This window comes from Leopardus geoffroyi, chromosome D2, assembly GCF_018350155.1.
Source record: "Leopardus geoffroyi isolate Oge1 chromosome D2, O.geoffroyi_Oge1_pat1.0, whole genome shotgun sequence".
Lineage (NCBI taxonomy): Eukaryota > Metazoa > Chordata > Mammalia > Carnivora > Felidae > Leopardus > Leopardus geoffroyi.
Window position 1 is genome coordinate 32433701 of NC_059334.1, and position 12262 is coordinate 32445962.

Genomic DNA, 12262 nt, shown 5'->3' on the forward strand with positions numbered 1-12262 from the left:
TAGATACACTTCCTTAGTTTTTGGAAAAGAAAATTGGCCAGACTCCACTTCCAGCTGATTTCCAGCGGCCGGGTTTTCCAAGTCGCCAGGCCCACCGGCTCGCGAGGACCCCCCTGAAAGGCCCCCAGCTCGGCAGAGGCCGCGCCCGGGTGGCCCTCGGTTCCCCCCCTCCGGGGCCCCCTGCCGGCCCCGCCCCTGCCCGCCCAGGCCCCGCCCCGGCCGCGTGCCGTCCCCCTCCGCTTGCGGACTCACTAGGGCGAGCGAACGGCGGCGCTCGGCATTGTGGCAGGCGGCGGAGGCCGGCGAGGGCGCCGGAGCCGCGGGTAGCGGCGGGGCGCAGAGAGGCGCGCGCGGGGGTTCGGACGGCGCGGCGCGGGCTGCTGCGAGTGTCGCTGAGTGCACTCACCTTCTGTCTCGCAACTTCGAAGCCAGGGCGTGGGAGCGCGGGGAGCGCTCGGAGCCCCAGAGCCTGAGGAGCGCAGAGAGGGGCGCGCCGGAGCCTGGCGGGAGAGCGGGCGCCGGGCACCCACTGCGCTCCGAGCGCCCGGCAGCCCTCTGCGCAGCGTGGCTGCCGCTGCCCCCACGGAGGGCACGGGCTGGCGCGGCCGGGCGCCGGGGAGGACGGCGAGGAGGAGGCGGCGGCGGCGGAGACGGCGGCGGCGAGGCTGGGGCCAGGGAGAGAGCCCCGGGGGAGAGGCGCCCGAGCCTGGCCGCGGGAGCATGTGGGCCCGGAGCGGAGCGCGGGGCGCGCTGCTGCTGGCGCTGCTGCTCTGCTGGGACCCGAGGCTGAGCCAAGCAGGTAGGGAGCGATCGGGCGTGGGGGCGGACGTATAGGGGACATTTGCGCCCCAGTCTCCCGAAGTTGAAGTGGTCCATCACCGCGTCGGTGTGCACAGGGAAAGCGCCACGGCACCCAAGTTAGAAGGTAGATTTCTCCGCCCACCAAAGTGGGCGATGGCGCAGCCACCCCTCGGGAGGCGCAGGCCAGGTGGTTCAGAGTAAGCTTCCTGCCCCCGCCTAGAAGGGATCACTTCTTTTCCTTGGAACGGGTGCCCGAGTCGAGGTCTGCTCCTTCCGGAGGACTGGCCTCCAGGGGACCCCAGGTTCCCCGCGCACGGAGACCCGGGGTGGGGGCGGGGGGGAAGACTCGCCGCTTCGGTCAGGTGTGCGTTTATGTGCGGTTCGCCGGAAACTTCCTAGTCGGGGTCCGGGCTCGTCCAGGCTCCTACGCGCTGCGCCCTCCGGAATCAGCAAACGGGAGGGAGGGATAGAGAGACCTGCGGAGCACTGGAAGTGCGGGTCTGCTCGGCCTGCCGGAGGAGGCAGGCTTGAAAGGCTTTGGCTATCGAAGGGGGAAGGGCCGAATACAGCTCGCACAGCTTTCCCTGCGACCGCAGGATCCGCTGGTCTGGAGGGATATTTTCTGGGGTTTGGAATATATGTGTGTTGGGGTGTAGGGGAGTACCTAGTGATCCTGCCAAGTTTCCGTCTAAATGGGTCACTGACATTCTCCCGGTCCCGGGAGCGGACGAGGTGCGCGTATCTACATTGGGCCTGTAGGATGCCTTAAGGGGGTTGGTGGGCTCCTGAAATAAAGTGCCTACCGCCACCGCCTCCAGCACCTCGCTGTGGTCGTGTACACGTCTCCCTCGTCTGTGGCTGGGCCCCGCGTCGCTGTCTGGGCTGTGTCTTCCCGGCGAGCCGGTGGACGCAGAGGAGCCAACCTTTCTTTGGTGCCGGAACCCAAGTAGGTGAGCTGGCAGCGGCGGCCGGACACCTCCGCTCCCTGGGCGGGGCGGGGCGGGGCGAGGCGAGGCGTGGCGAGGCGAGGCGAGGCGAGGCGAGGCGAGGCGGGGCGGGGTGGAGTGGGATGGGTAGGGGGCGTCCCGCGCGGAGCCCTCTGAGTTGAGGCTGAGAATGGGGCTGGAAACCTGGCGCAGAAAGTAGACGAGGTGACGCAGCCCTCCCCCTCCACCTCCGCCGTGCTGTTGGCATCCGCCCCCCACGTACACCCCAATAGCCAAAGATTCCTCACTCTGGAATTAATGATTCCCACGGCCTTGGAGCGAGGGCTTGGTTTTAGCACATCCTCCACTTTTTTTTTTTTTTTTTTTTTTTCCCCAGCCCTGTTGTAAAGTTACGACACAATCATTTGATCCAGGTTAATTACGATTTGGGCAGACTCTGGTATTTAAAGCAGTGTTTTGAAGTTGGAAGGTACTGGTGGGGGAGGGGGCAGGCTGCTCAATGACCAACCTTGTTTTAAAGAGCGCAGTTTAATGCGGGAGGTGCTGGCCTGGGGTGTTGGTTTCTGGTTTGAGGGTGTTTGAGGGGAGGTGATTGAAGGGTAGGGTGAAGTCTTTGTGAACTTGGGCAGGATTGGCGCTTGGGAAACTGTTTTAGAACCAACCGGGCAATGGGATGGGGAATAAATACTGAGGTTACTGAGGGTGGGGGGAGGGTCTCCGCTGGGCAGGAAAAAGACAAGACTGGTTGGCCGAGAGTTCTCCGGAGCCAGGTTCCGCTGGGGAGGCTGGGGGTGGCCTGCCTTTCCTGCTTAACAAAGCATCCAGCCCCCACCTTTCCCAGAGGAAACCCCAGGCCCAGGGCTTTGATGGATTTGGGCACAAACGGAGCCCAGCCAGAAATGGCCTCTAATACCAGGCTTTGATTTCTCACTCGTGAGCAGAACCGGTGTTGGAATTGCGCTCATTACTTAGCACGGCAGGGGCTGCCTGCCCACCAGCCTAGAGAGGGGCCAACTGGTGGGGTTGGCCTGCAGCCTTCCCTCTGCCCAGAGTGTAAAGCCCTTAGAAATCTGCCTTCAGGAGGGAGAACCGGCGCCTTCCTCCTACACAGCTCATCTCTCTGATGCCACAGGCACAGAACTTCTTTCAGAATGTTCTTTGGGTCTGCCCGTTGGATCCTTCATGAGTCCCATTTCACTGATGGGAAAACCAAGGCCAGCGTGTTGGCTTTTCTCAAATCTTGCCTTCACTTGACCACAGATTGCAGACGTGTGCACAGGGCTGCTCCTCTCCAATAGTCAGGCTGGTTCAGGTCACATTGGATTCCTCCTCGGAGCCCTCCTCGGGGCCCCATCCACCTCTGCCTCGAGGTTTATATCAAGCTGAGGGAGATAAGGCTGTCTCCATAGAAGGTGGGGGGGGTCTCTCTGGGAGATGTGCAAGCTCCCCTCAGGTAGCAGGCGCCGCTCTTTCCTCTCACCGCCCCCCTCCCCAGTACATATGGAGATGAGCTCCCTTTACAGCACTGAGGATTTTTAAGCCATAAAGTTTGATGGTGGAGAAATCAAACCCAGAACCATAAAACCCCAGACCCTTAGAAGAGGATGTCAGCAAGTGACTGGCCAGCAGAGGCCACTTCAAAAGCCTGGGTTAGCCCTGAGGATCTCCTGTCACCCCACCCACCTGTTAGCCTTTCCTGGAGCTTTTAATGAGTCTTGCCATGGCCTCTGGCTGGGATGGTTGAGAAGGGACCACGGTATCATGATAACATTTCCTTTTAAGATGCAATTAAAAATCTGAGTTTTCCGAGTGTCTCTGTGTGCATGTGTGTGTGGGGGGGGGGGTGGTAGTGTAGTGTGGTGTGGTGGCCCATCCGTGTCTCTCTCTACACGATAGCAAACACCCATCTCAAAAAAAAATGGAAAATCTAGAGGGTCTTAATGAGATTTCTCATATAGTGAAAGTATCACAGCAGGGGAGGAATTTCGGAGGTAATTTCTCTCCTCCCCCCCCCCCTCCACCCCCACCCCTCCGGAATTCCGGAGGACAAAACAATTCCTCTCTTTTCCAACCCCCTTATTTATGCTGAAGCTTTGGAACAGGCCCGGACGTGCCCCCGGGGTTACTCAGGGACTCAGGGATAGATCTGGAATCTGAACTCAGGCCTCAAACCTCAGGCTACTTGTGGCTCCTTCATTCCACGAGCCTGCAGACTGGCCAGCATGGATCTGGGACCGAGATGCCAAATTGAGGCCCCACAGAAGGCCAGCGGCTAAAGATAAGGTTTGTTGGGTAGTTAGGTCAGATGGGACTTGTAGCAGGATGGGGGGAGTGGGTGAAGAGATAGAGTCAGGAACTCAGACCCCAGACGGGTGGAACAGGGCTGGGCCAGACATCAGAAGTAAGGTCCTGAGACTAGCCAAGTGCCCAAAGGTTGCTCTACTCCTGGTGCCTAATCTGCCCTGGGTGAGACGAGTCACAGGCCAAGCTCCTTTGGGCTCTGAGACTACCTGGCTCTACATTTTAAAGCTTTGCCTTCATATAAATGGGGCAGAAGATATTTTTACTTTCTATTTTCAAGCTTTGGGGGGCCCCATCTCCTCCCCACCCTGTGGCTGTTGGCTGTCGGGCCTAAGATGAGATCTGCTTCCCATCTCTCCTTCCCTCCTGATCAATGTCTTCTAAGGAGGGCATGGGCTGCCTAGGAATTTGGGGATGAGGCTAGAGGAAGACCCCTTCTGTTCCCAAGTGCTTAGAGTAACTTTAGGGATTCTGAATGGCCCGACCTGGAGCGCCCCCCTCCTCCCCTGCCGGCGGCTAAGCGCGTTCTTTAGACTCTCAGCTCTGGAGTTGGGCTGGAGACACAGCCTGTAGGAAAGGGAGAGAGGCAGGGGCCAGGGTTGGGACTGGGGCTGGGGAGTGGAGTCATCTCAACCAGGTGCCTCGGCTGGGGTAGCCTCCGGGGGAGAAAGGAGGAAGCGGGCATCCCAGGCCACAGGCGGCGCCTCTCCCGGCCCCCTCTTCACCAGTTTCCTAAACAGCTTCCACAAATGGAGTCATTAAAGCTGTGAAGGCAGAATGAAACCAAACAAGTGCCTTCTGTGCTTTTTCTGTTTCGTTTCTTTATTTTTTTTTAAAGGGAAATTTAAAATACCGTAATGAAGATAATACGAGGAAGGGCACTTTCGGGCAGGTGGGGGGAATTCATGCACTGCCCCCTTCGATTTGCTTCCGGAGTTGCGGCTGGGGCGCCCTCCTCCCCCCGTGGGCCTGCGCTCGGCGGGGGAGCCCCGGCCGCCCGGGGAATGCCTCCCGACCCTCACTTTGCCGAGCCACTCTGCGGAGCCGGGCCCGGGCGGGCGAGGCAGATTCGCACTCGGCCCCGCTCCGTCGCGGCCAATGCGCCCCCACGGGGTGGGCAAACCGCGGGTCCCACGGTGCTCCTTTCTCTCCCAGTCTGGGCTTTTCTCTCGCTAATGGCAGCGAAAACACATGCTGAAGTGCAGGCATAAATCAACCACCTCCCTGCTCCCATACCCCTTTTGTTCCCTCTTGCTTCTTTCCGAAAGCGCCGAGGTGCTGGAAGCCCCCGAATCGACCCTTGCGGACAGCGCGGCCTGAGCCTGACCCTGACCGGCCTGAGCCTGACCCTGACCGTGATTAGCCCTCTCCGCGGGGGTGGGCTCCGTGGCGCCCGGCCGGCCTCGCGCTTACCTGGGGGCCCTGCACCTGGGCGTCCCCGCTCCCTCTTCTCTCCCGCACCCCACCGAGCTCCTCCCGCTGCTCCTCGGCAACCCCCCACCCCCAACCAGCCTTCCCTTCTTCTCTCCCCTCCCCTGAGCTGTATCCGTCCACACTGCACCGCCTCTCGACCTCCCAACAGCGCGAGTGCGCCCAGCCACCCTCCTCACCTCCCTGAACGGGCTGCCCCCAGTGCCTCACAACTTTTCCTGAGCCCTGTGGCTCGCTTCTCGGAGCAGGCAAGCTGTGGGTGTGAAAATGTGTATTAGGGACGTGGGCCGAGGTGGGAGTGTGCGGTGGGAGGTGAGGATGGGTGTGGGGTGTTAGGCTGTGGAGGTGAAGGTGCAGGAGGAGGGGATGTGTAGGGGAGAGGTATGCCTTTTGTATATGGGGGTGTGATGTAGGTGGCTACGTGTGTGTTTGGGTGTGTGCAATGTGCATATGGGCACAGCTGTGGTGTGTTTGTGTATAAATAGGTATGTGTAGTGTGGGGACAGTGAGTCACCACCAGGCATGGGAAGTTCCATCCATTGTATGCTGTCGGGGATGTCTCTTCCTGGTGGGACCCAGGCCATTTGCCCTTCAGCACTAAGGAGGCCTGATTTTGCCCTGTGCTGGGGGTTGTGAGCAGGATTTGGTTCAAGTGCTAGGTTCCGGAGTTGGAAGGGCAGAGGCCAGCATCCCCCATTGAGGACAGATAGAACAGGCCTGATTGAGGGTAGCTCCTGCTGCCCCAGAAGGAGGAAGGTCAGCCATAGATAGGTCCTAAAGCCAGTCCAGGAGCTTGACTGACAGCCCCCAGGACAAGCATCTGAGTCCTTGGGTCGCCTCCAGTTGACTTCCAGCTTACCAAGAACAGTGGCGGCACCTAGGGTTTGGAGATCTGCTCTCTGACCTGGGTCAGGCTCATGCTGCAGCCCTCTAGGGGCAGTGGGGTCTCCTCTGGAATTTGCTAGAGAAGAGGCAGACAGAGCTGGAGTGAGTGGCACCCCTGATGGAAAGCAACATAAGCAGGCATGGCTGGGGCCGGGGCTCTCAGTGGAGGCGATGGAAGGAGGACACATGTGCACCCAGACACACACAGGAGTCCTACTCCACTGTCTTACCACCTCCTTGGTCACCAAGGGTTCCCCCTGCCTTCGCGCTTTGGCCTATATTGACTGCCACCCTTAGCTCTCAGATAAGAGATGAGCCAATGTGGAGCAGGGAGACCTATAGGAAAGTCACAGCCCACTGCTGGTGCATATGGCTTTAGTGTTATCAACCCTCTTAGAGGTGGGACCTCACTTGGTCCTTGTAAGAACCCCACCGGACAGGAGGACGCTCACTAGGAAACTGACCTGGGACCCAGATCAGAGCCGGAGCCGCCCTGGTCCCAGCCCTCAAGGTGGTGACTATGCTGGATGCTGATGTCCACTTCAGAACCGTGAAATGCCATTCAGGGAGCCTCAGATGCCAAATGGGGGCAGTGACCGTATAGGTAGGGAGAGCACAGCAAAGTGTAAACTTTGTAAGCCTTGGGGCTTCCTGGAGGAGGTGATGGGAGCCAGACCTTGACTCTCTCTTTTTCAGGTCTTTCTAACAGCATGTCCTGAAAAGATGGGGTGGGGGCTAAGCCAGCTAGCTGGGGCACCTGGGCAGGGGTGGCCGGCCCCAGGCCTCTCCCACTCTCAGAGAATTGGCTGTATTGGCATCTGCTCGGCCACCGTCTTGGGCAAGCCCAGTCCTTGGTGAGGCACCCCCTGGCCATATTTCCACTCCTGGGCCTCTCAGCCTCATCCGAAGGGGTGCAGCTTGGGGACCTGACCCTCAGCTACCTCTGACTGCAGGCTGGGACCTGGGGTGGAGGCTTGAGAGGAAAAGATATCTCATTTTTTGATTTGTTCCCTGTGGCTCTTAAAGATGGAGTGAGCTCGGAAAATACTTCTTAAGCACTAGAAGGCATGGTGTCAGGGGTGGGAGCATGGGGTGGTATGCTTCTGTGCCTTCTGCTGTGCCCCCAGGGCGGACGAGAAGGGAAGGACAGAACCCTGTGCCCAGGACCTTCTATGAGCCGGCCAGAGGGGAAGGTTCACTTGTCATTACCGCGGGCCTCAGTTTCCTCATCTGTAAAATGGGGGCAATAATACCACCCTCATGGAGCTGTTTCAAGGATCCTGCGCCCTGGTTATGATAAAGTACTTCGCACAGTGCATGGCACACAGTGGTTACTCGGGTGCATCCTCCTCAGGAGACAGCCCTGTGACGCCAGAGACGGCTTCCTCTAGAGGCCTGGGGGGAGGAGAAAGGATAGAGGCTTATGGCCTGGAGGCCCAGCAACTCCTGGCCTGGGGATTAGGAAGTTCTGGTGTTTGCTGTTCTGCCGCTGTGGGACAAGTGCCTTTTCCTCTCTGGGTCCTGGTTGGTCTCCCCTTCTGTAAGTTTAAGATTGGGGAAGGTGGAAGGATGACCTTTAAGGGCCTCAGGTTTTGTTTTGTTTTGTTTTTGTTTTTGTTTTTTTTTTTGCTTGGTTCCAGCTGAAGAGGCCCCAGCAGCCAGCAAGAGACAGAGGTAGCTGAGGCCCAGAACCACTTGTGTTTACAGAGGCCCCTCTAGAACATCAATATATCGACTGGAATGCCCTTGTGAGCATTATATGTGGCCCTGGGTCTCTCTCTGAAGCCATAAATTACCCTTCAGGACCTCAGTCCCTTTTTCCTGTTCCATAAGCATCTCCTGTCTCAAAGGCAGAGAGCCCCAGATGCCAAGCAGGGCCCAGGGAACAGAGAAGGACCCTGTGGCAGACAGCCTGAGCATTTGAGAGAAGAGGCCCTTGTTCTCCCCGACCCTTCCAGGCTCAGGGGGGCCCCGTGGAGGATGTGGGAGGAACACACTCTCAGACCTAGCCAGACCATTCATTGTTTCATTTCTCAGGGATGGAGGGTGACTGATCTCGGGGTGGGGAACGAGGGATCTGTCTCCACCTCCCCCCTGGAATATTGGCCCAGCCCTAAAACTTGGTGCACCCTCACATTCGTTCAGAGTGAGCAGGCACTGGGCTCTGCGGTGAAAGTTGGGCAAAGCCTGGGCCTGACCCTTGAATTGGTTTGTGTCCCTTTTTTTTTTTTTTTTTTTTTTTTTTTTTGGGACAGAGAGAGACAGAGCATGAACGTGGGAGGGGCAGAGAGAGAGGGAGACACAGAATCGGAAACAGGCTCCAGGCTCGGAGCCATCAGCCCAGAGCCCGACGCGGGGCTCGAACTCATGGACCGCGAGATCGTGACCTGGCTGAAGTCGGACGCTTAACCGACTGCGCCACCCAGGCGCCCCGGTTTGTGTCCCTTCTTGAGGCACGATCCGTGCATCAGGTGTGCGCTGCCGGGTGCAAGAGTGAGTGAGACGGCAGAGAGGAGCTCCCTCAAAGATGAGCCAGGCCACGTGTGGCCTGGGAGGGATCCAGTGCCAACGCTCAGGGGGCAGGCTGTGCAGTCAGACCGCTTGGGTTCAAATCCTGGCCGGGGCTCCCTCCGGCTGTGTGCCCTAGAGCAAGTTGCCCTCCCTTCCTGAGCTTTAGTTTCTTCATTGGTAAAGCGGGACTGCTAACAATGCCAGTCCTCATCAGATTGCTGTGGGGAAGAACGAGGTCACACACACAAGAACTTTGCACGTTCTCAAGTGCTCAGTAGCCTTGCTGTCCTCCTCAGCGTCATTATTACTGGTGCCACGTATCGAGTGGTACAACAGGGAGTGCTGCTCCTGTTAAGAGAAGGCTCCTGGGGGTGCCTGGGTGGCTCAGTCGGTTAAGCAGCCGACTTCGGCTCAGGTCATGATCTCGCGGTCCATGAGTTCGAGCCCCACGTCGGGCTCTGGGCTGATAGCTCAGAGCCTGGAGCCTGTTTCAGATTCTGTGTCTCCCTCTCTCTGACCCTCCCCCATTCATGCTCTGTCTCTCTCTGTCTCAAAAATAAATAAATGTTAAAAAAAAAAAAAAATTAAAAAAAAAAAAAAGAGAAGGCTCCTGAGCACCTGTGTGGCTGGTCAGGGAAGACTTCCTGCAGGAGGAAGGGTGTTGTTCGGCCTTTGAAAGAGGAGCGGAGTTTGGGTAAGCAGAGAGGGCATTCCTACGAGGGGGTATATTTGCGACCGGCTGGGGGTGGGGACATCTGGCATGTCCATCCAGGAAACAGATTCCAAATTCAGCCACTGATTAGTATCTGATCATCTGGTACAGGAAGAATTCTGGGGCCAGGGGTCCCTTAGTGCTGTGGAAAGAGCCACGGCTTTGGAATTGAAAGCATTCATTCACTGAGTGCCTGGGCCAGGTGGGCTCAGTGTCTCTGGACCTGCACATCCCCACCTGTGAGGTGGCCTGCCACCTTCACTGGGCCCTGGTGTGCTGTGAGATGGCATATGCCTCTCCCCTACCCTGATCTGGCTGACCCCTGCTTTTCTCCCTGTACATCTCTGGGCAGGAGAGCAAGCGGGCAGAGAGTGACAGCTTCTAGGTTGACCAGAGAGCATGGGAGAGGTGGCAGGATGAGAGAGGCTGCCTGCCTTTTCTGGTCCCCTAGGCCTGGTGGCATCACCAGGTCTGGGAGGAAGGCATCACCAAGGTCTGGGAGGAACATCTTCTACTGAGATCACCCAGGAGCCAGCAACCCCCTGAGGCCCCGAGTGGCGTCTAGAGGCATTACCGGAGTCAGGAGACAGCCGAAGGAAAGCAGCTCTGTAATGTGATCAGAGGCGCCCGCCTGCCCAGCCTGGGGCCAGAGCACCCATGGAAGATGCAGAACTTACCAGAAATTCAGTCAGAAATTCCAGGAAAGTCGTGCCTGGCTCCTTCCCCCATCCCACCTTGGAGCATGCTGTGACACACAGCAGGGCAGAGCGAGGCTCACAGAGTGGGCAGTGGCCCAGGACCAGGTGGCAAGGGTTCCATGGGACAGCCTGGCACCCTTCCCTTTCCTTGTCACTGAGCCAGGGCCCCGGGGACCTGGGTGGAGGCAGGATGGGGTTGAACAACCAGCTAATGAAAGAGCAGCTGTGACACTAGGTGACTAGGAGACTGGGTCTGATTTCACTCCCTTGTGTGTCCCTGGCACCCAGCACAGACCCCAGCGCCTAGAAGGTGCTCGATGAACACTCCTAGAACGGATGGATGCGAACTCGCGGTCAGGCCTTACTCACCCAGGTGCCGCTGCGATTCAGTCCCTACCGTGTTTGGACTTGACAGTTGTCGACGTAACCAAAGAGTCAGAAGATTCTTGCTGCTTTGCTTGCAGCCTCCCCACCCCCACCCCACCCCCGCCTTTGCCTGCCTCTCTCCCTTCATCCTCTTCTGCTTCTGCCTCTGAGCACTTGCTACGTACCAGTGACAAAAGTCAGAGCCCCCGGGTGTGAGAGAGTTGACTCACTAAGTCCAGTGGAGCCACAAGGAATTAACCAAGTAGTGCAGTCAAGTGCCTTTGACCCCTTTGTGTGGCGAGAGGGGACTCTAGCAGGCATTTGCCGGGCTGGTAAACTTTGTACTTCTCTGCAAGGTGGCCTTCACCAGGCGCAGCTGGCCCAGGCCCTCGCGCAATGTTTGCTTCCTGCTTGCATTCCCAGGCCCATCGATCATTCCCCTCCAGCTTGCCTTCTAGGGCTCAAGAGAACGCCTGTCGCATGCACCTGGGCTCTGGGGCCCGGGAGTCGGTGTGGGCCGAGAGGGTGTTTCTAAAGGCCCATGGGTAGGGTCTGACCGTAGCCCTCCGCCTTCCACGGCAGCGACTGCCAGCTCCTTGGCTGGAGCTGGGTTTGGTGCAGGGGAGCAGTTTTGGCTGCTGGGCGTGGCCGAGCCAGGTCGTCCCTGGCTCTGTGTTCAGCGCTAACATTCAGGGAGCCTCCCTGGGACATTAAACACCCTGAGGCCCTTGGCTGAGGCCGCGGTAGCCCTGGCCAGTATCACGCTCCCAGCTGGGCACCCCCTGGTCCTTGCCAGGAGCCCCTGTCCCAGGCTAATCTGGAATTCCTGCCTGGCAGCCGGACAGCCAGGGCTGCTGGGCACAGTGACACCTGCTGTACATCTGACCTGGCCCCGTGTTCTCCTGCTGGTGCGCAGCAGAAAGAGCCCGGAGCTAAGGGTTGGGAAGCCTGGATTCTAATCCTGTCTACCAGTTAATGTGCTGTGTGGCATTGAAGTGGTCCCTTTCCCTCTCTGGGCCTTCAATGCCCTCCTCTGTCCAACGGATCTGCCCTAGAATTAGAAAACGGGGTTCAAGTCCTGTCTCCGTCCTTAACTGTAATTTTCTGAGCCTACATCTCCTCCCTATAAAAAAAGAAGCCCTGATTGGTTGTTGGGGAGATCGAATGAGATGGGGCACGGTCAGTAAAAGTTGGTTTCCTTTTCTTTCTGCCGAGGAAGAAATCAATCTCAAGTTGCTGGTTACATGCCTTGCTTCTTTCTAATAGTCCCCTCTTGACCTGGGTCACATTAGACATAAGGTACAGGGTGGCCCACAGCACGACTTGGTTGATCCACCTGGGGTTACAGCGAGGGGGAGAAGCCTGCGGGTCATTATGCACTTAGAAAGGCCCTGGACTAGACATCTGCAAGCTTCAGCTCTAAGGCCAACTCTGTGTGACAGAGAAGTCACTCACCCTCTTTGAGCCTCAGTTTACCCATCAGCAAAAGGAATAAAAGAAGCTGAATGTCAGATAGGGCCAAAGGAGAACCGCCCCCCCCCCCACCCCCCGGAGTTAGACAAACCGTTCTCCAAACCTCCGGAGCCGATCTGCGATGGAAGGAGGAGGGC

General features: G+C 58.2%; 1 protein-coding gene across 2 annotated transcripts in view; it reads left to right on the plus strand.

Moving 5' to 3' along the window:
• The first annotated feature begins 276 nt into the window (after nucleotides 1-276).
• Nucleotides 277-12262, plus strand: part of UNC5B (unc-5 netrin receptor B) — an 83205-nt gene continuing 71219 nt past the window's right edge. For both annotated transcript variants that reach the window (XM_045439528.1, XM_045439529.1), the window contains exon 1: nucleotides 277-799. In XM_045439528.1, coding sequence (XP_045295484.1) covers nucleotides 721-799 — 79 coding nt within the window. In that variant the 5' untranslated portion in view covers nucleotides 277-720. The remainder of the gene's footprint in view (nucleotides 800-12262) is intronic.